Below are 25,151 nucleotides of genomic sequence, written 5' to 3'. Positions count from 1 at the left end.
TATTCCCCACCAGCCATAAGCTTGAAAGCCTTTCGAAGGACCTTAAGGGAGCTACTCCACGACACTGCGACGTCGTTCGGCGTGCTATCGCGGATCGGATCAAGTATCCGTTCAACACTATTTTTACGTGAGGCAAAGATGCCTTTTACCGCACGCGTCGGTGATTTCAAAATAGCACTACATCAAACTGGCATTCGGTGTGCAAAAGTCGCACGTAATATTCGGCTGAACTGGCAGAAAACGATAAATTTAACACACATTCGATCGTAGGAAAAGTGTTGTACTTAACACGTGTAAAAGTGTCTTTACAGAACCGATTGCTGACCGCAGTCCGCTTTGCGTCGCTCGGTCAACTGCAATCGGCGTGCTGTGAAACATCACTTTTTGCACGTTCTGAGTAAATAAGGATCACGAATAACGAGGCATAACCAGAAGACATATTTTCGCACATGTTGAGTTGAACGCAACCTGCGCAATAGTCCTAAAACTACAGTTACAATTAAAAGTAAATATTTGCTCAAAGTTAGAAATCTATTAAGCAGTTTTTTCTGGATAAAACAGCAGCAAACCGATAATTCTTAAACGTCGTTCTAAGAAAACTTGAGATATTAAAGTTGCACTATATTTTATATCGGACAGTTACTTTAAAGTACGAACTAGGCGATTATAGCTCGTATAAAACGATGTTTATGATCCTCGGAACGGTTACTGTGAGAATTATTTTAGGAACGTTGATTCGGGCTAGAATTTTATAATAAAACTTAAAAAGTCTGTAGGTACTATTTTTGCTTTATATGTTGAATATATGCCTTAAGTTGGAGGATAACGCTTAAACCGATACCTTGTTGTTATGTACCTTTATAGCTCTTTGACTCGCATATCAATTAGGTTTACACGACTGAATAAAGCGGGCCCGCCACGATGCTACACCGCATTTCAATCAAATCCAGACACGATGATTATAGATTTGGTTAGAAATTTCTCGAGGACACACTTGACTTTCGATGGTGGTAGGTAGAAAAATCATGTAATGAAGGCCATCATGCGGCAGGCGCAATTCTCCTGAGGGGATTATTGGTCATTACACGCGAGTACGATATTATATTTTGTCCATGGTTAACCGTATACTTCCCGCAAATGAACTAAAAATTCCCTTTAAAAAATTTCATTCGCTGCCCGCGTAGCAAAAGTAAATTATTTACGATATCTCGCGATTCACTTCAGTGGCACAAAATCCATTCCTTCAATTTGTTTGTAGGTTGTTAAATAACACCAGTGCAACTTTGTAACAACGAAAATATATTAACAAAGGATTCGACAATAATTCAAAAATATATTCATTTTCTTGAACATCCACAGAGTAATATTTTTTTATTTCTCACATTTGATCCGCGCTTACCTGTCCCAGTCTTACAACGAGTTCAGTAAGTCACTGAAAGGCATATCTGGATGATCGCGTACTTTCATAAAACTGTCCACAAAAGTCTTTCTTTGATGGTCACTGGTTAAGTTCTTATAAAAGTCTGCTCCCGCGATGCAAAATATCTTTCTGTCTTCATGCTCGTACCTACCTACTCGTGTTTGTACATAGGGGAAATAAGCTTTCAGCCATTCGTTCGGACTTGCACTAATAAAGAAACATGTCAGGCACCATGTTGCCATGTTGGAAAACGACTGGGTAAAACTGGAGAGACTGAAAACTACCCAGTCTTGCAGCAAAGAAAGTTGGTTTAGTTGGATAGCGCTGTCGAATACCTGAACAAAAGAAAAATAGACCAATTAAGAAATTTTCAATAGATGCTCTCCCTGCATTTGCTCCTGTGTTGTTCACGAACAATCTTTGACAACAATTGGGCAAATTAATATTTAAAGTAACCTACTTGAAAAACAACTCCGCTCATTAACTTCGGATGGGGCTGTTGGGGGGATAAAAATTCTCCAATAACCTTGGTGAGAATGTCAGATGGGGAAAAGAAGTCCTTCAAAATTAACGGGAGAGCCGAACACAATATTTGCACCTCGGTGGCGAAACTTTTTTTAATTCTCTCGAATATGGCCGAAATCTTCTCGATGGTTTGGACCAAGTGGTCAGGTGTGGATTGCTGTGTCTCAGAACCTGGTTTTTCTAGATGCTCCCAACAATCTGAAATATAATGCGTGCTTCTAAAATTATTCCTTCACTGGTAACGAATCTTTGATATTGAGTTACTGAATAATGGAGCCTTTTCGAAATTGTCCATATGGCAAATATTTCATGAATGCCTTGAATAACAAGAGGTTCGATCGGAAACACTTCCACTAAATAACTTGTGTGAGGAGCGAGGTTCTACTCATTTTTTGTGGGGAGCTAACCAATTTTATTGGGAAAATTCATTCCAAATCATTTTACCGTATAATCACCGGTTTCAGTGAAACATATGATTTGCTTTTTCAAAACTATAGTAAAACCAGATATTTCTATTAAATGAGCTCTGTTCAATAGATACATACCGCAGGCCGCCTGGGAAACTTACCTACGTACATATAGGTGACCAGTAACTGTACGCCCAAAATAGAAACGAATGGATTATCATCTTTCATTTTCTCTAGAGCCAACTTCTGCAAGTTTTTCCCAAATTTCTCCAGTATATACAGCGGCTTCATGAGAAGAAGCCTCTCCAAACCCTGAATAGAAAAACAACAACAGTTGACACCATTTAAGCACAGAAATTTTGTGAAGAGCAACTTTTACCAGTACGCACTTTAATAATACATTTGTCACCATAATCAGTGCATTTGCCAGTTAGGACTTTCTTTAAGGCCGTATGTAAAGTTGTGGTAACGAAATTGGCCTCCATGTGCGTTTCTTCCACGTTCTCCATGAGGTAAAATGCCAGGGCCCACACCAACATCATATGCTCCGTGGACTGCATTAGTGTTGGGTTGTTCAAATTCACTTGAATGTATTCGCACGCACAGGGTAGAATTAGTTGTAACTCCTCCGAAATCCCTCCGATGGAGATGTTAGAGAGCAAACATCCCTCCAAGATGTAAAGGATACCGTACAGGCTTGATATCCGGGTAGGGAGAAACGGGCTTTTGAGAAATTGCACCAAAAGTTTTTTGGTTTGTTCGTAAATTTCCAAATCCTCGTTGAATAAAATTTAAACTAACGATTTAAGAGGGATAAAGAAAAGATCTCACCGGTGTTAATACTCCGACGGCTTTGCAAATGCCAACAATTAAATACTGATGCAGGAGCTCGTCATCTATGGAATGAGTTTTGGATAAATTCAGAAAAGTGTCCAGCATCCACCCAAATTGTGCTTTGTGGGTAAATAAGTCGGATATGTATAAAATCGATCTAACAGTTTCGTGTAGAATCCGAATGTCCTTTACTGCGGACTAAAATTTTCGCTGCAAATACACAGCAAAGAAGTAAAAATTTTGAACTTACATCTGGCTTGAGAAGCTGAGAATAATAATCCAACAGGAATTGTAAACAAGAATTGACATCTAATCCACATTCTTCTAGTAATGCCTTCCTTCTTCCATGCATGAGTTCGGCCACAGAATCGGAATTTTCTTCCGTATCGTTTGTTGATACTAGGAAATACTTAATAGACAGCTGGCTGTAAGAGTACTTATTGCTCATCCTTTCAAAGTTTCTATTAGCAAACACGTTTCTTATTTCCTGACTTGAACCCTCTGTGGTCACTTCTAAAAACTTTGTTTCTATGTGGTCTTGGATTAGCTTCAGTTTTTTGACGCTACGAATTGAAACGCAATAAAAAAATAAAAATAAAAAAATCATTTTTATGACTACCGGGAGATTCAGAACTATAGTATCAAACTTCTAGGGATTATTCAACGCATTTGAGTATAGGAACCTGTCCGGAAATGTCATCTTTGAACTTGAATCCACCTGTTTAAAGGACCTGTATGGTTCCGGTGAACTTGACTAAAAATTTGATAATCGTTTTGAACCGCTGCAAATGCCGCAGTAATTCGTGCAGTCAGGACTTGCTGCACGGAAAGAAATTTAAAGATGTTAAATCGGGTGTTCTAGGGGGCCGCGGCACTTGACCATCTCTGCCGATCAAATGTTGTCCGAAGTGACAAAGTTTAAGGAAGTCATTTTACACAATTACTGTAGTGCCATTTGGTACAAACAAATAAAAATCTAAGGTACTAAAACTTGATAAAATACATTTTTGCGCATAACTGTTTTGAAATAGCACAGTAGCATCTTACGGAGACGTTACTTGACATGGTTTCTTATATTCAAATGTTTTATATTATTGCACTGAATAATCTCTAGAAATTTAATGCTTTAGTTTTGAATCATCCCGTATATTAGGTTTTCTAACACTAGTTGCGTCACCTACCTTATGCTATTAAGAGGTATCGGAGTATTTCTTGGCACATGTATCATATCCGACGTGCTTTTATTGCCCAAAACCGGAAACCTTAAGGTTTGCAATAGTTGAGCAGTAATGGCTTTTATAGCTAAGCTTGAAGCTCTCAAGGCTAGACCCATGTCGGTCAACGCGAGGTTGTCCATGGGCGTGCACAATACGCTAAGGAAGCACATCCATGTTTCCTCGAATTGCTGCCGGGTCGTCCAGCCAAGCAACGTTGTCCTATAACAAAATTGCATGCAAAATGACCGCACCATAAATTTAGCCATCGGACTCTTCTGATAAAATTGCCTAAACTAAAACTCACCTAAAAATATACTCCTGCAACACGTCAATTTCCTGCAACATGTCAATGGGTAAAGGCGGGACTTGGGTGAGAAATTTACCGCTTAGTTTCGGTTGCCAACCCAATGCCCACACTCTGTATGGCACGAAATTATAAGAGTTCACTAAAGGTAGTCTGCATAGTAACACCACGATGTTTCTAATCCTGCACAAAATGAACTGAGCTAGATTGATTCGTTTGTTCTGCATTTGAAACCACCAGCACGTTAAAATATACAAATAATGACAGGATAAACGGGCCTTATGGATGCTTTCATCGTCGGATGATGTGTGGAGGAAATTTGTGTCTATAGACGGTAAAGGAGAGTCGTTTTTCAACAGAAAATTAGTGAGAATATAGAGGGAATTAATAGCGGAGCAGAGCCAGGTTAGATTCGCATCTACTCCTAAGTAACTACAGAACTGGGATTGTTTCAAAATCTTGTCGGAGCAGTCCAAAAGCAGTTCTAGCAATCCGACGTCGAAGTTGTGAGAATCTTTACTTAAAATATAATGAACGTATTCCAAGGCTAATACGGCAAATTTGGAGATGTTTTCGGAATCTATTTCGGAAAGCTCAAGGGTGGGAAACCTGGATAAGTGTTTCATGAAGGAAGAGAGGGAGAAGGACATGTCTTGCAGAAGGGGCGCAAACGACGAGTTTTCGAACGACTGGATTATTTCCGATGTGTATTTATTAGTTGGTTCGTCGTTTTCCATGGAAAATATCTAAAATGTCATTAATGGTTTAACAATATTTACCTCGTGGATGAGATTTGACAAAATTACCTCGTGATTGCAGCAAATTTCATTAATCATCCTGCTGACTTCCTTCAACACCCTATCCACAGCAGTCTTCAGAACAGGAGGCTCTTCTCCCCTGTCTTCTTCCCTCATCATTTTGACGCCTCTCTCAATACAATCTCTTAAAATCACCTTATTGAAATCATCGCTGGATACAAAGGCCGATAGTTCATTGTGCTCCAATTTGGTCATTACTTTCGAGGTTTCCTTACGCAACATTCCGTCATGATATTTGGCCTGAATTTGAGAGAGCAGCCATTTTTTGTCAATTTCGAGTTTACGGATAGACTCAGGTTTGAGAATGTGAGTTTGCCCGACATCCAACGGGCTCATGTCGTAATGGCGCACCAGCAATTTGTTCAGAAGGCTAATTAAGGTTTCGTATCTAAAATGTTGATTAATGACAGAGTCTCCGATTTGTTGAGACGTAGTGTGCCCCATATGCGGTGCTCACCATTGGGAGGTTGGTTATTGATGGGGGTAAGAAAATTTGCAGAGGTTGAGATTTGAAATGTCTCTGGCACACTGAGGCCTCGATGGCGAGCGCCCAATTTGGGGCACACTGTATACATACTTCTTGGCCATCATACGAATACTAAGCTCCTCTTTAATGATGAATAAATCGTTTTTGGAGAGTTGCTCTAAAACCTCTTGGGTACTCATAGTAAGTAAATACTCGATTTTTCTACTGGCTAGACGCACGACGAATCGGGAAACTGCGGATTGCTTGTTAAACAGCAAGTTTGGTATCAGAAGCTTGACAGACGCTCCTGTCTGTGAAGTATGGCTATCTTCTATACATTTCAGAATTTTAGTCTTAAAAACGGGCTAAAATTACATTGTATTGTCGAACTCGTGCCAGTTTATTAAGGCGAACTGCTTACATCTGGGTTCTTTAGACAATATTGGGAGATCCCAGCAACGAAAACTTTGCTTAACGTGGAGTTGCGATGAACAAAAGAAACAAACTCAGAGACTGGGAGTTCATCGATTAAATTCACCAATTTGTCAGGATGATTTGATAAAATCCAGGATAGTTGTTTGGTTTCCGAAATATTTTCATTCTGCAAACGTTCCACTCCGAATAAATCGTTTTCAATAAAATCAATTACTTACTAGGTAATCACAAAATACAATGGTCCCACCAATTTGCACTAGCAAATCATTAATGGAAGCGCTTGGAGAGCCGAATATTCTGTTCCAAAAATCGAGAGAACCATAGTTCAAAACGCTTAAAACGTGACAATAGTGGAATGTTAGTGATGGATAGGTCTTGCGCATTTTAACAAAATTGTCGTTGGTGGTTTCGATGCCGATATTGGTTGATTGGTTTAACAAAAATGCAGTATGTTGAGACACTTTACATAAACTTCCTGAAAAAGAAAGAGAAATGGTTCTTAATGCGTCGTCTTGTATGCATGTGTATCTTTTTACAGGGTATTTATTTTTGTTATCTCTGAAACGGCTGTGGTTTTAAGGTCGATCAAATTAACAGCAATATTTTCTGAAGGTTATTCCAACCGGGAAAATTTCATCTATTACTTACCTGTTTGGAAAATTAAAGAGCAATACATCAGAAACACGCCCAATTGACTGACAAGGAACTCGTCACAGTTGGGGCCAGTTTCCTCCAACAGACCAGAAACCAAATTAATAATTCTCAGGATCAATCGCGAAACTATGGCTTCTGCCTCGAGGTTTCTAAAAGCGTCTGCATTATTATAGACATTTAAGGGATCGGCGGTGGCAACGAAATTCTCAAGAATACTCCCCGGGTTGAATTCCGCCTTAATCGAGTTTATCTTTTGTAAGAGTTCCTCTTCTTTCAAAGGGGATATTAAGAACATCAGGATTATGACTTTGGAGAGCCATTTGCCGAGGCTCAACTCGTCGCGCTACAAAAGTATCGTTAATATTTAATTTCACTCGCGGTAAAATATACACTGACTGTTGCAGGTGGGGCTTGAAAGAGCATGACAAGAACGTCGTCTACGGGCCTAAATACATTAGGATTCAAGGCGAAAATTAATTTCCTCAGCGAAATAAAATGCTCTGCATTGTTTATTCTGACTTTATCTTGCCCTAGCAAATTTAGGAAAACACTGGCCACCTGCCCGGACCATCGCAACCACTTTTCCGTGTCGTCAGTGCAATACTTGCTGTCTTCCAATATTAAAGTAACCAAATCTATTACGGCAGGGTATTCCAACAGGCGCAACAGCATCGATAAGATCACCTCTCTAGTTGTTTCCAATTCCTTAACGTCAGTAGTGTTAGTGCTACAAATAAAGACATTAACGAACAAAGGACGGCATTCCAATAAAAGACATTTACCGACTGCGGAATAAAAATACGTCTTCTACAATGGGTTCCAAGGCCGGGATGCAGTGCGTTTCAGGGTCCTGTCCGCTAGCCATCAAACCGTCGCAGAGCTGGATTATTTTTGGAATATCGATAATGCTTTTGCTGTGTTGTTTGGAGTACGATAAATTCACCAAAAAATGGAATATCCTCGGAATAATTTCTTCGGAATGCCTATAGAACAGATGAAGCCACAGTTTAAAAGTTATTCCAGCACACGTTTATATGCGCTCATGCTCCCAGAAGAAGTATTTCCTTTGAATTGGAAGCTTTGTGCTCTAGAAGCTTGAGAAAAAACTACTTACGGCACAAGCCCTTCTTCGATATACTCGAACTGTTTAAGAACATAATCCTTAAACACCTGGTCAGAATCTAGAAGACAGTAGTTGATGCGTAGCTGCATCAGTTGGCACAGCAGATGCAACACCTGGCACTGAAACAACACGTCACTGGTGATAGTGTATTGCTGGAACAAGAAACCACATTTCGCAGCCAATTACATGAGAGAACTTAATCCCTTCAAACCTTGAGAGAATTTATAACTATCGGTTCAAAAATTCTGATGTAACTGGCCAAAGTCTTGTCCAAAGACTTTGAGGTGGCTGTGAGCTTTTTGACCCCCTTTCGATGCAAATACCCCATCAGGGTATCATCTCCGTCGCATTCGACCTTACTTATGTTGCTAAGCGATTGAATCCACGAAGATAAAGCTTCGCATGGTTTGTGGAACACATTTTCATAGAAAGTATGGTCTTCTTCCTGAAAGTTCCACGCAGTTCGTTTAAAAATAATGTAAATTTGATACTAATTCCACGGAGGGGATTCGCTTCTCACTTTATCTCCGGTTAATGGTTTTTTGTCAAGGACCTCTCCGAAATGGGCTGTTAAGTTCGTGTCAAAAAGACACTTCAGCAACTGCTGCACGCATTTTACAGTCAGAGTTTTATCCAATTGGAATGTGGTTTTCATATAAGTCAGGATTTCTTCAGCAATCCTGCCGAATTCGTTTAATGTTCCTACTTCCATAATTACACACAATGTGTGAACGGTAACACGCATCAATTCTCGAAAACTTTCGGAAGACGCAGGATCTAATGATATCTAGAAAAACTTTATATAGGACATTATGCATATTTAAGTAAGGAACAAACCGACTTTATAATTCACAAAAGCGCTTCTCAACGTCTCATAAATTCGAACATAATGTTGTGAAGCACTAAAATGTCCGAAACTAGGAAGTTTCCGCTCTCCCTTAACTTCATCTTTGTCTATATTTTTGCTATGTCCCAAAGCAGTCAGTTTTTTATCCTCACTTTTTCTCCTTTTGATCGGGGACAAAGTTCCTGCTGATGGTAAGTGCTGCAAAACTGTCTTGGACTGCGGCGAGACCGGAACAATGTCATTAATCACGTGATGGAATATGTTTAACAGCTTCATAGTGTGCAATAAATATTGGTCAGACAAGGATCTTAGGGATTCGCTAGGGAACATACTCCAGTTCTTTAAAGGTTGTTCCGTTAAATCGGTTTGTCTGATTAGGGAAGTTGCGAACCCTAAAAATTCGTATCAACTGGAATATTCAGTACAAGACACTAAAAACAAAAAAATTTCAAGCTGTTTAAGGACCCGTTTTCTTCCTAAGTTGATGTTTAAACCGAGATACGATCAGAAGTCAAAAGTCTGGTGCTACCTCGTTAACGTTTCACAATTTACTATTGTTTCATTAGGATGATCTAACTGGAGTTCTATTCTAACCGACAACAGAAGTTCTAATTAAATCACCCTGAAGATGCATTAATAAGTAGCGAAACGCGAACGATGCACAATGGAACTTTAACACCTCGATCTTTAAATAGTTTGTTTAAGTATGGATTTAACTTCCGTTTTTTATTTCTATAAATCAATCGAGATATCTATATTAGAACAATCAATTCAACTCACCAGCATATAAATTAAATGTCAAGATCATTAGATTGGTTAGAAAAGAAATATCATAAACACGCATGGAGAAAAGTAGCAAACTGACACACAGATTTAATAGGTCCTTAGAGCAGTCCATCGTGGACAAATCGCTAGAATTGGAGTTACCATCTGCAATTCCCCAAGCCAACCTGTAAGTTGTACAGGGGTACTTATTAGAGAGAGCTGCCAGGGCTTCAATGCATCCATACTAGAAATTATACAATAGTCAAGCATATAATGCTACAAAGCTAGTCGAGTACACTGTTCCGAACAATCTAAGGAACAAGGACAATTGTTGGCAAACCTTCATATTTGATACACTTGTGATAAAAAATTTATAATATATATAATAAATAATTTTTGTTTTTTGCAAATTTTAATAAGAATTGGTGATGCGGCAGAAAGACATACTGGCAGCACACCTGTTACGACAGCAGCGCAAGATCATTTTCTGATCTTTGAAGTTCAGCGTACAAAAACAGCTACAGTTGGGAAGCTGATTGGAAACCTACACGAGGTACATGGGGTGTTGATTTCGGAAAAAATTGCTAAAAATTATAACCAAAAGTATGCTTGAGCCTTAGATTCTTTTGATCAGTGCATTTTGTATTTGTTTAAATACTACTGGACAATAGAAAATCAATCAGGCTTACAACCAAATATTTGTCAGTACTTTCTAGTAGGAGCACGTACAGCTTTGTCACAATTTTGGACAAAGAATAATCAACAGAAACGGAAACTCCTGCCACCAACGCAGAATAGGGAAATGGCATATTTTCCACAAAAATATTCTTGTATATATTCTCCTCACTCTTTTTATCCCACATATCAGGTAAATATTGCCTATTACAATATATTCCCTTGGTGGTGGCAACAATCTCGCTAGGATGGTAATCTTCACAATACAATTGCTCAGCCATGCTAGAAAAGCTTTATGTATTAAAGCTAAAACTCGCTTAAGACGGATTTACTTGAGAATGGCGCTCGACGCAGAACTCCTGACTCTCTGATCAGGGTCGTTCAGAAGCTTCAACAAAACATTGCAGAATACCTTTTGTTGAAACAAATTGCTTCCAGTTATGTGGTACATTGTTAAATACGATAAATCAGACACCAATTCACATAAGGCCACCTTCGGCAAAAATATAAAATGTTATACCTGTCCTGGGGGATGTACGTTATTGATACTCACTTTAACAAGCCAATAAGGATTATTCGCTAAAGTTGGTAAAATATTTAAAATAGGTAATACTGCCTGGCAATTAGATGACTGGCTTATTAAGTGCAATGCTGGTTTAAGACACAGTAATGTTTGCCTTAGACAATTTGCATTCTCATCTTGCAATCCCTGAGACATTAAAAACACTTAGTAGGAAAAAAAACTTAAACAAAAAAAAAAGAAGTTTAAATAACGTTTCTAGTTTCACAGATAGAGGGTTTAACGCATCATAATGGAAATGTTGCAGGGAGCGATAGTACTCTGTACAATAATGAAAAAACGTTAATAAACTCATGGTCAGAAACACACTATTTTCGATTTATAGGAGGGCGAAATTGCGTCAGTTGGTTGATCACTAAGCCAGATGATTTTTTCCTCTCTTTCTCTACATTCTTAATTTGCTTCGATAGATATTTTTGCAAATTCTACGAGAATAGTGAAAAATATGAAAATACTGCAAAAGATCAAAAAGCTAAAGAATTGAAGAGCATCTAATTTAGTATCAGATTCATGCAGAGCGTTTCAAAGAAAGACCCAAAGCATTAAATTATAGATGACTCTCTTCTTAAAAAAGTAGGTGTATGGGATTTTAAAAATTTAACTAAAAGCACATGTGAGAAGAACGCAAAATAGAAGAAAAAATGTGGAGCTTTGCCATCGTAGTCTCGTAGTCATATAGGTCTGTTAGCATTTCTTTATTATTTTACGGAGTACCATCGGTGCCTGATATATTACACTTTTTTTTAATAAAAAATGCATTTAAAATTCAGTCATTTCAGTTTTTACTTTTATACAACTGACTTTTTATCTTGTTATATTAAGAATCTTACCTTGACCCATACCCGAACAAAATTATTCACATCAGACGAGCCCGAATAAGTGTGTATTCCCATCAGATTTTCCTCCAACAGCTTGCCCCACAAGGAATAATCAAAATTCGTCTTCCTCATCACTGCTACTAATACAGTGGAGACTATAAACCCAATTAGGCCGCGTATTTGTGGATCGGAATGGTCTTTTAGTAAGACTACATCAGTTATCCTTTGGCTGCTAATGCGCGACGCGTCGGATTTCAGAGGAGTGTAATTTTTATCCAGGTAAATAAAAAATGCGTATGGACACAATTGAAATATCGAGGACATGCAGGTTAGAGCAGAGGCTTTAACTGACACTCTCACGGTTTTGTCATTTAAACACTGTCCAGGGGTTCCAGTAAGGAGGAACAGTTTCGCAAGAAGGCGGGTGCAGTATAGTAAAGGCATTGACTTGTTCAAATTATCCCCAATTTCAACTTCCTATGTAAAATATAATTGAAAAAATGCCTTAATCATAATTTACAGCTTACAAAATAATCAATTTGATCATCTAAAACTTTATCTTCACTAACAGCCTCGCTCTTTTCTGACAAACGATCACTAAATGCATCCAAATTCTCGTTAAAACTAGAACTCTTCAGACTCAAATTCTCAGCCAACCTCTCAGGGCGGTCTGGAAAACAATTTACTTAAATGCGACAAACATTTCAGGTAAAAACCCTTTACCATAATGATGAACTAGAGTTTCACCAGTACTCTCCACTGAGTCGCTTAAATCTAGTTTATCGATACCCTGGCTTAAAGAGGGCATATTTAACACAGAAAGCTTAGATTGACCAATCCAAGTCTCAATATCACTTTCGATAGTTTCGGTCAAATCACATTCTTGAAAATGGTGATCGTCGCTTAAAGTTCCACTGGGAGCTACGCTCAATTGACCTATAATGCACCTCGTCCAGAAGTAACATTTTAGATAAACGATTCTCATACTTACTAGGTGATCGTACATTGCTTATGGACAAACTTTTATGTATTCGACAAAAATTAATGCCCATGGGGTTTGTAAGTTTACACTGAAGCTCTTTGGTGGCATTACTAAGTAAAATACTGAGGGTATCCAACGAAGCGTTTACAATATTGTGATCGTCGGTATTCAGATAATAAAGACAGAGCTCGTAGATCTAAGAAATGATAAACATGCGCATCCTTAATAGTCTGAGACACATAATTTCAAACTTGATTTTTATCGTTAGAAAATTAGATAATCTGTTAAGAGAGAAGCTTTGTCCGTAAATTTAATTTTAATAATACGGGGAGTTTCATTTTCTTTCAGACACACATTTTCCTATTTCTAGCAAAATAAGATACAGAACCAAAATTTGGGAAATTCGACAACTAGAACGTGTGTGGAAAAAATTTTTGCTTTCTAAGCACAGCACACTGACTTCACTTGTAGGGTCACCCTGTACGTTTTTTCAAAAAATTACCTGCATTAATCGGTTTACCCTCAGAACTTGTGTACCTTCTCCAACACCCTTTGGTATATCCAAACCTTCACTCCGCTGCGAATCTAAATCTTCTTTATTAACATATACCAGTAGGCCTTTTAAACAGTGAAAAGTTCCTAATATTACCCAGCTGCTGTGGTTAGAGTCAATAGGAATTATTATATCTAAAATAGATTAGGGATTCTTAACGTGTTCTTACTGCTAAAGTTATACGGAATTACTTACCCAAAAGATAATTAATGCAGTAAGCAACGAAAAAGGAAGGTCTCCGAGAATATGTACATATGGATAAAATGCAACTAGAAGAGGCTCTCCTAATCGTTGCGGACGGCTTAACAACATTTTGCAGGAATGCTTTAAGCAATGCCTATTACGAAAAAAAGATTTAGTAATACTATATCTATTTAAGTAGCCGATTCAAGAAATGGATAGTTTAGTGTAACCAATGGGATTCGACGGAATGACCCAAGAAAGGTATCGGAATATGGCACGAACTATGCAAAATATCATTTCCTAATGAATTTCATACATGAGGTTTTCAAATTTTGCTGTACGATTAAGAAATCAGAAGAGCATTCGTCAATCAGAGGCCTCAGACAAAGACGTAAAGATATATTCTTCGAGCTGGTCCTGAAGATTCCGAGGCCTAGCTGATGAATAATCGAATTTAGCCCGCGACAACGCCAAATTCAATTTCAAGAATACGAACTATTAACACGCGTTACTAAGCACCGAAAAACGAATGACCTCAATTGAAATCCAATTATTCTGTTTGACCACGAATTTTCTTTTATTTTAGAATAAGTAACGCTTTAGGAACACCTCACGTAAGAGTACGGGTTGTTGAAGTGGCGGAATTACATACAAGTTTGTGGTGAAAAACTCCTCGAAAGAATCACATAAAATTACATATAGGATGCAGGTACGGGAGCACGTACTAAATGAGGGTTTTAAGTCATTTCGGTAATAAAACAAACAGATCATTTAAAATAAAAATTATATTAATCGAAAATATCACAGCTATAATATTACTAGATACTATTTATATACATATTGATGAACAAAATATACAAGTAAAAATACTAATCGATGTCGCGTCTTAAAACATTTGCTGCCTGCGACGGAATGACTCTTTGGCCCCACTCCCCTTCGAGCATTGCTGGAGGAGGAATCTAGGTGGGCCACATACAGACTTCATAACATATGTATATCAAGCACGAACGTGTTCGGGACAAATTCGCTGCATGCTGAGCTTGACAGCCATGTTCAATGGGGATGCTTTCTAACATTATCCCTTTGCGACAAACTGCGATCCAACATACAAACTGTTCTTGCCGCCAAAGTGTCAAGATGAGCGATATCTAATAAAAGTAAGCAACTTTTGGTTTACCGGTAGCTCTAAAACAAATACCCAACAATCCATTTTTAGGACATAAGTACTCTCGAAGATAACCGCAAATCACAGAAGCATTAGAAAGTAATACGGTGTTTCAAAAAGAACTAATCGAAACGAACTCATGATCAAGAAAACGAGCACTGAGACCACTCTCAATAGAACAAGGGCACACCCTGAGACTGATGGGATTATACCCAAAGATAACATGAGGGAACAAGACTAGACTTGAACCATTCAAGTACTGCGCCCTGGAATTCACAAAGCTCTAGCTTGATCAATGGCGAGATATGGTTAACACAATTGAAGGCCTTATAGAAGTCCTATAATTGACAGCTTGGATCCAAAGATAGCACTGAACGTGGGTCCAGAACTTATGAAGTAGATTCCTGAATAATTGCTCTTATCAAATTTCAATAAACTTTCGAAATAAAATTTTCTTGAAATTTAATGGTTTCAAATTGCGGATTAAAGGTTCAATATTTATATAAAATATACTTCATTTACATGAATATTATGGGTTTTCAAGACAAGGACGTCCAGCATGGGGTTCTCGCAAACGATAATAAGCACAAACTTGATCAAATGGGATAAAAATTTGCCATTCAAGAAAGTGGTCATACGATGCAAACAGATCAACATGTTGAAGTTTATAAAAAAATCTAATGAAGAACTGATTTTAGTTTTCATCTTTACCATAACTTAGGAAAAAATTAATTTGAAAACTTCAGATGTTGGTAAGCGCGTTATTCATATGGAACAGAAATTTTTTATTTGAATGAAAGCAACTAGCGATAATATCATTAGTTAATTGGAATCAGAATGTATAGCTTCGCATCTCAAAATAATAACATATGTGAGAGCTTCATGTCATCTGTTTTTTGGGGACACTGTATATTATTTCGTATCGCGTATCGATTTTTAGACCGGTGAGCTGTACGTTTGCAAAAGGCTGTAAAGTTTTTTTTGTATGTTTGGTAGCGATATCATTTCTTAGATGATTCAGTCGTGGGTCTGCACGCCAGCAAGGAGCGTGGTTCATCTTACGCGGAAAAATAATGGACAAAGAACCAGAGTTCTTTTATTTTAAAGACTTGCGACACACGTTAATAATGTAACTGTTATTAGTGGGTGAAGTGAGGACCGCCAAATATTTTTTTCGCTCGTGCTGGAAGGTACGTTCTTCCCATCCACCGCCCATGTTATCTCGCGCTAATTTAGGGAAGTTGGATAGGATTTAAGGGCTAAAGCCTTGAAAGGAGAAGGGACTACTGTAAGTGAAGAGTTACACAGTTAGATGGTATATGCGCAGGATGAAATAACGTGTTTTACGGATCGAGTTAAAAAGAGAGGGTCAGATTTTTGTGTTTTTGTTTAATATTAGTTTTTATAGGTTAAATAAGGACCATTTTGGTTTTGACTTTTTGGTACATGATTACATATTAGGGCAAATGCTCCTTTGTTCACTTTGATTTCCCTATTGACACTCATGATTTTGTCTGTCTGTATATATGTAACTATCTTTAGGTACTTATTGATATCTCACTACTTACCTACTTATCTAGGGTAACTACCTACTTACCTTTAGGTCATTTTCTGAAGTAAAAATTAATAGTGATTTGAATATATTTGGCAAACAGTTTGACAAAGTATCATGAATTGATTCTTCAGTTCTGTCGGCTATGGTGACAAGTTTTGGAAATAAGTTGAGAACATAAGGTTTGCCTTTATGGGGCTTTATGTAGTGCACCAGTTGAGAGAACCTTAATATGGCTGCCCTTAGAGACCTGGGAGAGCCATTCCTTTTTATTTCATTCAGCAGCTCTATTTGTACTTTTGTTGTGTGCCCATCACTAACAGCCTGACATTAAAAATGCAGACTTGCATTTTTTTTATTTACCACAAATCCATTTGAACTTACTCGAATAATCCTATTTAAGCATTCATCACTTGTCATTCGAACATCTGAATCAGTATCATCACACAGCTTCAAAAAGGTTTCAATTGTGATTTCAAGTAGGAGCGAAATATTCGGACAAATTTTTATAGTTGGATTTGAAAATGCCTCTGCTACTAGGTAACAATGTTGAACTTTTTCCCTTTTTCTGCAGGAAAATATATTTTTGAATGCCCCATTAGAAGTTGCGAGATAACAGAAATAATTACTTAGCCTGATCAGGGGGCTGTCGATTGTTGGACAGTGTTTTCAGTATATCCAATGACTTCTGAAGCCTTTCTAGACTTGCCATATTTATAACCACTGTACGTGAATGTTGATACAGCTGCACACTAATCTCAAAACATAATTAGAACTTTAAATTTAAATATGAGGAATATTTTAGCATGTTAATCTTGTTTGAATAACTTCACACTTTATTTACATTTTCTTGTTTATTTTTAAAGGGTTTATATTCACTTTGACAGTTTTATGTTTACGACCCTTTCAGATACTGATTTCGATTGATTGTGTGACATAATTATCTGGCATACTTCATTGTCATTGAAGTTTTGTGACGTCACCGAGTATGCACTTCTTTTAATACGTCGAAGGATAGTAACATTGATCGACGACGCTTACGGTACGCAAATTTTGCCAAGACGCCACTTGGCAAAATCTCCCTATATAACTGAATTTCAGAGCTCGTTTAAATAACAACTTATCTAGTAGAAACCAAATATCGAACTAAGCATACACGCTGTGTCACTTTTCAACATGAAGGAAAGACGAATCGCCAGTTCTCCACATTTGCTTCTGAGTTAGGGTTTGGCGTTCCGCGTATTGCTGGTTGCAGTATCCCGTTTTCCATAATTCTAAACAATAAACAGTTGAATTTTAGTGTTTTATTAACTTAATAATTTGTAAGAATTGGTATTTTGTAATTCGTGTTTGTTTTTTGATTACCGTTCATCATCGCATGCTTCTACATCTACATCATTTGATTAGAAGTTCGCTTATTATTACCGTAATTGATTTGCGCACCGTTTCTCCATTTGTGCGGCAGCATTTCTGTAAGGCGAAGTAGGTGTTATTTACAGAGATCAATAAAATTGAAAAAGGACACTTTTCTCCCAGTAAATAGTGAAAATGGTATCGGGCGGGATGACCTGTGTTAAATATTTGTTATTCTGCTTCAACCTGTTGTTTGCGGTAAGTTTTCTTTTATATGTTCAGTGAATCCTAATAATAAATGAAGTGTAATATTTTACAATTTAAATCTACCTGTCTATTATCCTTTTTAACAATAACATTTGATGGGATCTACTATTCTGTTCTCCAAAGAATCTTCCTCCTTTCCACAGACTTCTTGGTGATAAAAAAAAATGAAGAGTTTATCATCCAATTATCATGAATTTCCTTTTGGAGATTTACCCAGAGGAGGAATTCTCATTATCAACCTTAGTTGAGGTCTCTAGGATCAGTGTCAGTAGATCTAAATACTGACAATTTTCATTTTAAAGCGGGTATTACATTGACGATTTCTTAACAAGTTGATTGGCAAATTAGTTCACAAATTTCTATTTCTATGCTTTTGCAGCAAAATTGTTGCTCCAATTCATTTTTTCTCACCACATTTTGTAATGTAAGTCAATGTCTCAATTTTCCTTTATCTAATAATGTTCTAAGGGATCTTTCAAGGGACATAGTCACCTATGCTCTATAGGATTCAGCTAGTGTTCTAGTGACTTGTAGTAAGTACAAGAGGAAGAGTTTATGATTCATTTTATTAGGAAAACTTTGGCCAAAGAAATATTGCTTTGAAAAATTGATTACCTATATTATTTGAAGCCTCATTGATTACTATTTAATGCATGATCTAAGTGTACAAAGTTTGGTTCCTAGATATCAGGACTGGCTATATTAGTCGTAGGAGTAGTAGCCCATCTTCACATCTATGCCCAGTATTCAAACTTCGTTTATCCAAGTTATCAGGCAGCTCCAATAATTCTAATCACAGTTGGAGTGGTGATTTTCCTGATCTCCTTCTTTGGCTGCTGCGGAGCTGTCAAGGAAAACCACTGCATGATCATAACGGTAAATTTTTTGGTCCTTATTTAAATATTTTAAAACTCGTTTTCAGTCAAATTAAAGTAAAATTAAATTTTGCCTTTTTCAGGAATACAACATCTATCTTTAAATTTTATCCTGCATTCATTTGTAACTCTTTATAACTGGACGGGTTTTTTTCGTCACTTCATGGTTATTATCGCAATATTTAATATATTTTTTTTAACAGTTTTCAGTGCTATTGGCAATAATATTGATTGCGGAAATAGCTGCCGGAATTGTAGGGTACATCAATCGCAATGAGGTTGAAATCATGCTGGAAAATAAGCTGAATTCCACCATGTATAAATATTATTCTAATAACGATATTAGAAAAACTTGGGATGTTGCTCAGCACGAGGTAAGTTTGTGTGATAAATACAGAACGTTGCATACTAGTATGTCAAAAATTGCGACGAAAAAAGGTTCATATGAGCAGCGACGTTCCCATTGATGTGATCATCAACGTTTTTAACGAAAAAATATCATACGTCACTGTTTTTTAAATAAAAATAATTTTCTGAATTCTTCATATTTATAAAAAAAAAGGATTTCTAGGATATTTTTCACGACGTTAACCATTTAGAAGGTCGAGAATTCACATTCGAATTAGGTAGGATTGATCTGTAAAGTGAGGAAGTGACAATAGTGATGAGACTATCAAACAGATATATTAATTAGTATGATGACAGCGTATTATGATTCACGTCTTACATAACATATCTAGTGTATGTTATGGAAAGTATATTATTATACTGCAGTGTTTCCGTTGGAATTAGTTATTTATTTAGGTACATATTTCTTTCTATCGCGTTTCCATTTAGCACCCACAGTACTCTTCTCTGCTTGAGCACTGAAAATACACATCAATAAGATACCTTTAGAGGCTAGGCAAATAACTATAAACTGACAATATGAAATTCTCGTGATTATTTTAGTAAAAAATCTTTATTTTAATCACTACCTGAGTTTTTTAGTGGCGAAAGGCATTTTTGTTATATTCAATGTGTTAGATGTAGGTAGAACTGTTTATAATACATTTTTTTATTTTAACTCGAACGCCTCTCTTCGGGATTTGTCTGAAATATCGCATTTCCTCATATACAAATTTCCTCCCAATTTTTGCCCATTAAGGCATAAATGAAACCATTTATGCGAGAAAAAGCCTTAGTCACATTTAACCTTTAAATTAACTTTAATCAACTCACTTTAGACCTGAATGCTGCAATTTACAACATGCGTTCAGCCTTTTAGTAAACGGTTTTATACGCAAACAAAGAACTATTATATTTTTTTAATACTTATTGAAATCATTTAACAATAAACCGTTGGCCGGCAGTAGCAGTCCACTGATAAAAATAGAAATTCTGTAATTATAAACACTAGGTCTTTTTCCCTGAAGGCGTGTGATTAAAGTCGTCGTATTTCTTTCTATTTCCTATCGATTCTGGAATCCTTGAAAATTAGGCTAATGCATCTATAATTCAATTTGTAATACTGGTAGAATCCCCTCTATTAAAACTTTACTCAGATCGATATTGATTTTGTCATCCGATGATAATAATACTTTCATGCCAGTCCCTTCTTGTATATGAAATGCATTTTTACACTTTCCTCGCTCTTAAAAGCTATAGTTGGGTCATTAAACAAATTTCGAAACATCTTGACTGCTTAATTTTAGTATCTTTTTTATTTTGAGGGGAATCGGCTAGATTCTATTTAAAATATCTCATAAATTTTCTACTCTCCAGCTAGAAAAACAACACGCCGCAGAGGCCCGATTTAATGTCACCTATTTCTGATAATACATTATTATTTTAACAAACGACAGAAGGCTAAGCATATGATTATACATGCTTTGATTTTAAAGGTACTCATTTTTAATGTAGGATTTCAAAACTAGTCTCTGAGCCGCATCGAAATATTTTTCAAATAAATTGTCACTGACCATTAATTATTAACCTAAAGGACATGTAATTCGAAACGGACTATAAAATATGTATTTAGTAATACCACGTGGACGTCTTCCTTGCCTTCGTTGAACTGACAATAATTACATGGTACACAAATTGATAACAGATTGAACAGATAACCTTAAACCAATTGTTCGATATAAATTTCTTGTTAAGTTTATTCAATTATCATTAAAAAAAAGTTATAATTCTTCTCGAATTGCTCAATAAGTTGAATGAATCATTGATCGTTATCAAAAAAGGTCTGTGGATTATAAGATTACTACAGATGTTCAAATTTAGGGCTCATCTTTGCATCAATTTCTCATTACTTTATTTACCTTTTATTTGCTTAAGCGAACGTTTTCAATTAAGAGCGTAAAAATTTGAATTAATACTGTCCTCCCGAACCGTTAATTGTCGGTTCATTACGGCTGCTGCAAGTCAGGGTTTGATGAAATAAAATACATAACTAGATCTTTGCGAGGCCTTCGTTTACTAATTTTAGTATTAAACGAATAAACTTGGAATTAGACGATAGAATATGTATTGAAATAGGTTAATGTAGACAGACTGGCAATGCTATGTGGGAAATAGCCAATGTCACATTTCTTAGTGTTTTTCTCACTATGATAAGTTTATTTCTTCATGCTGTGAACACTTATTTCGCTAAGTAATCACAAAAGTTTCTTTTCAGTGCGAAAGGTTTTACAGTCTTTAACTCCTTTCTAATCCGTATTAACAGTGCCACCCTATACGTCGTTATTTAGTCAAGATTATGGTATCATAAGAAAACAAGATAAATTTCCCATTTACCTTCAAGTCTTTCAGGTGCTGTACATTAAAGATTCGATTGATTTAATCAACATCTCTACATTTATGGTCTATCGGCTACTGCGAAACTTTTTCTGTAATAATCCACATATTTTAGCTTGAATGTTGCGGCATGACGGGTCCAAACGACTGGCAGAAGATAAACCATAATAATACCCTACCCCACACCTGCTGCGCCAATGCCCATAATGATGGAAGCTGCAATAGTACCGTAGACCATTACTCCGCCTCTTGCATTGAAAAGTTAAGAACGCTCCTTCTGAAGTACGCCTCTGTTATTGGGGCTGCCGGGTTGGGCATTGCCGGATTTCAAGTACGTTTTGCAGTTACATTTTGTTATTTAATAATACCGAATTAAATTTTTAAGTTTAAAAAAATGTTTTTTTCTAGATTCTTGGAATGATATTTGCTTGCTCCTTGGCCAGGCACATCCGGAAGGAATATGAAACTGTCTAATTTATTGTCATTGAAGTATTATTTCTATTACGCTCATTTGTTATCTTGAGGATCTATTTTGTGACGACCTCAGAGTTATTCATATTTTGTCCACCTGTTTTTTTTTTATTGCTGTTAGGTTTTACAATCGAGGGGCTTAAGTCTTTCATCTCGATTACCTTCTTGATCTTGAATATTTATTTTTATTTAAGAGATTTCCTTTTTTTTGTGTTCACTTAAACTCTCAAGACTTAGCTCTAGATTAAGAGTATTTTTATAAACGTTTACGGATATTAATTCTCAGACTGATTTGCTGCCACACTTTTTCTGAACCTTGAAATTTTAAATACAGCTGCTCAAAATTGAATTTATTACGATTCAGATCTGAACTATTTTATATTCTATTTTCTCATTATCTCTAATAATTCTCTAAGTACAATTTATTAACTAATCTCTGATTATTTGTAAGATAGTTGTTGATTTTTAGGTTTTTCACGGGTATTTATATTCAAAACTAGCGCATGGGCATGTTTCGCATTTAAATAACGTTAAGTGAGTTATACTTATACTTCTCAAATAATATTTATGCTCATGCTCTAGGATGACACCTATAAAGTGCACATAAGGCTTGTTCAGATAGGGACATTTGCCTAATCAACTATATGAACTAGTAATTATTAATCCGGCTGAAGTGGAATATGCTACCTTAGTCAAAAGTGCTTAATATGGATTAATAATAGCTGCAATGTCACTATAGCTACCACATAGCTCCACTATGTGAACAAGTCGTTCAATTTATTCATAATATGGTCGTGTTTTTATATACACGTCAATTTATTTATACATTAATATGATTAAATAAATTAACAACCTACTTGCATAAAAAATTAGATTTAGGTTTAAAGCCAAATGTTATAATCAAATCGTTTTCATTTAAGGAATTTAATAATGATTTTATAAATAATACGTTTTGATAAATATGTATAGTATTATTGAGATTATTCAGAAATTCTTGACCATTTTTTCCCGAACCAAAAGACGGTGGTTCCCAGTCGTTCTAAATAGACAAAGTGATAATTAAAATTGAACGGTATTTATTTTACTTTTAACGTAGTTCTGCATTTACAACCGTAGAACTAGGTTAACTCTAGATTTACCTACCGAATTCATATAATTATTTAATTTAAAAAACATGGGTATCTTTCCAAAAAAACGCTTTATTTTTTGCATTTACCAACAATTTGTCGGGAAATATTTATATTTGACACCTGGTGACATATTTTAGTATTTTTTTAGCAGACCTCAAAAATATTATCGGTAAGAATGCGCTTTTTAAATTCGTCCGGTTTGATGAGGGTTGAGGTTTGACTACAAATTATGCATAAATATATTACCGTACAGTGAAATGTATTTCGATAATGATATTTATGATACCTACCTATCTAATTGTGAGTAAATAAACTGAATGTGCGAAATGTGTTTTCATTTACGCTTTCTACTATTATATTCAGTACTGAATTGATGTTTAATTTGTATTAAAGCGTTAAACTGCAACTAAGCATATATGAAGTTAAAACACTACAAGGTGCTAAAATAAATTAAATAATACTGCGTCGCATAGTGGCCTCCTGACGTAAAACCCCATATACGTAATCTGTCTGGATATCTTCACCTGCTATTTTTATTCTACTAAATAAAACATAGTTTTTCTTTTTACCAACAATTTTACTAATTTTATTTAGTATTTAGTTACGTATAAAATATAGGTTTTTACTAACAATATGTACAAATTAAATAGTAATTTAAATTGGTAACTACTACGTTCTATAATCTTTTCAACTTGCAGGTTCCAGTCCCTTTAGGCTAAAAGATTGGTTTTGAAGCAAATTAGAAATAGGCTCCTCCTTATTGTATTCATCATCATATTTAGGTCCAACAGCCCACAATGAATCAAGATCATAAATTCGCCTAGCTTTTTTTGAAAAAATATGTAGGGCTATATTACCCAAATCTAAGGCCATCCAATCAGAGGAAGATTCACCTTCCAGCCTTGGCACAATGTCTGTGCTATAGCGCTTGTGCTTGAAGACGCGCCGAACTAATTGTGCTATTGCTTGCATATGTCTTTGAGACTTTCCACTCACTACCACAATGTAATCCACATACTTAATATCCTTTGGTACTGTTGCAACGAACAGATCTTCAGCTTGTTGATAATGTAAAGTTTCTACTAAGTCTTCAATATCGAAAACGCCAGTGAGTCCATGATTTAAGTTTAAACTTGATGTTAGAGGGTCTTCATCAGTTTCAAGCGAATCTTGCTCAATTGACTGGGAATATTTTAACCTTTCTTTGTAGATATCTAGAATTTCCTGATTATCGTCTAATTTAGTCTTGTTGGTACAATTGAAGTTTTCTTGGTCTTTCAAGTTTATGTTAAGTTGATTTGACGATTGATGAATTCTGAGTTTTCTCATTTGATGCATTACTTTAAGGGGATTTTGTAGTTTATATCTTATGAAGGTTTGCAAAATTGATGATGTACTAGTCATTTTTCTAGGTTTATACGAATTTACAGATTTATAGTTTAAATAGACTTAAAGGGCCTATAACAGCTTGGTTCAGTAGAATTTTAGGATTGGGATGTGCGTGACATTTAAGAAAATTAAAGTGGTACCATGTTATTTTGATAAACTAAGAAACTTTGCACAAAATAGAATGTTCTTCTGAATATTCTGTGATGACTGTAGTGCGATTTTGCAAAACTACAATATCAAAATATTGCAAAAATCCTTTTTATGAAATAATAACATTGAAATGAGAATTTAGGGTTAGATAGAACGTTGGAAGTTGGTGCAGCGTTGTCAGTTCCTTGTCGTTTCCATCAATGTAAGGTTCAAGTGAAATTTCGGTTTGTAGATCTGTCCTTTTTTCATTGGGGATATACCTTTGTGCGTGCGACAGAGATGAAACTGTAACATCAATCTTTGAATTCCGTTCACTAAAGAAGAAATATGAAATATATGTATTACAATGAAACTAATCCGGGCCAATTTTTAATAATTCGTTCTCAAAAATATTAAATTAACTTTCTAGCAA

At 36.1% G+C, this 25,151-nt stretch overlaps 3 protein-coding genes across 3 annotated transcripts; 1 reads left to right on the top strand and 2 right to left on the bottom strand.

Moving 5' to 3' along the window:
- Positions 1-1,282: 1,282 nt before the first annotated feature.
- Positions 1,283-17,249, bottom strand: htt (huntingtin). The gene is made up of 32 exons (XM_066298111.1): positions 16,953-17,249; positions 16,708-16,891; positions 16,369-16,647; positions 13,619-13,760; positions 13,373-13,557; positions 12,880-13,066; positions 12,612-12,824; positions 12,416-12,558; positions 11,901-12,365; positions 11,044-11,199; positions 10,823-10,983; positions 10,505-10,772; positions 9,831-10,059; positions 9,045-9,442; positions 8,724-8,990; positions 8,415-8,648; positions 8,195-8,355; positions 7,863-8,063; positions 7,477-7,807; positions 7,075-7,423; positions 6,645-6,901; positions 6,413-6,592; positions 6,103-6,356; positions 5,514-5,913; positions 4,708-5,453; positions 4,368-4,622; positions 3,437-3,749; positions 3,184-3,384; positions 2,742-3,128; positions 2,514-2,664; positions 1,881-2,143; positions 1,283-1,755 (listed from the first exon to the last, which is right to left on the bottom strand). The coding sequence occupies exons 1-32, from the start codon at positions 17,033-17,035 to the stop codon at positions 1,411-1,413; spliced, it is 8,388 nt and encodes a 2,795-aa protein (XP_066154208.1). The 5' UTR covers positions 17,036-17,249; the 3' UTR covers positions 1,283-1,410.
- A 291-nt stretch (positions 17,250-17,540) lies between these two features.
- LOC136347813 (CD63 antigen-like) lies at positions 17,541-23,527 on the top strand. The gene is made up of 5 exons (XM_066298127.1): positions 17,541-17,934; positions 18,628-18,819; positions 19,022-19,192; positions 21,715-21,930; positions 22,008-23,527. Exons 1-5 carry the CDS (start codon positions 17,872-17,874, stop codon positions 22,071-22,073), a joined length of 708 nt encoding a protein of 235 aa, XP_066154224.1. The 5' UTR covers positions 17,541-17,871; the 3' UTR covers positions 22,074-23,527.
- A 229-nt stretch (positions 23,528-23,756) lies between these two features.
- 312 (ribosomal silencing factor RsfS-like protein, 312) lies at positions 23,757-24,925 on the bottom strand. Its single transcript, XM_066298126.1, has one exon. It carries the CDS (start codon positions 24,602-24,604, stop codon positions 23,888-23,890), a length of 717 nt encoding a protein of 238 aa, XP_066154223.1. The 5' UTR covers positions 24,605-24,925; the 3' UTR covers positions 23,757-23,887.
- Positions 24,926-25,151: the final 226 nt, after the last annotated feature.

Source organism: Euwallacea fornicatus, chromosome 30 (assembly GCF_040115645.1).
Source record: "Euwallacea fornicatus isolate EFF26 chromosome 30, ASM4011564v1, whole genome shotgun sequence".
In the NCBI taxonomy this organism is placed as follows: Eukaryota; Metazoa; Arthropoda; class Insecta; order Coleoptera; family Curculionidae; genus Euwallacea; species Euwallacea fornicatus.
This window is presented reverse-complemented; position numbering and strand designations above follow the sequence as displayed.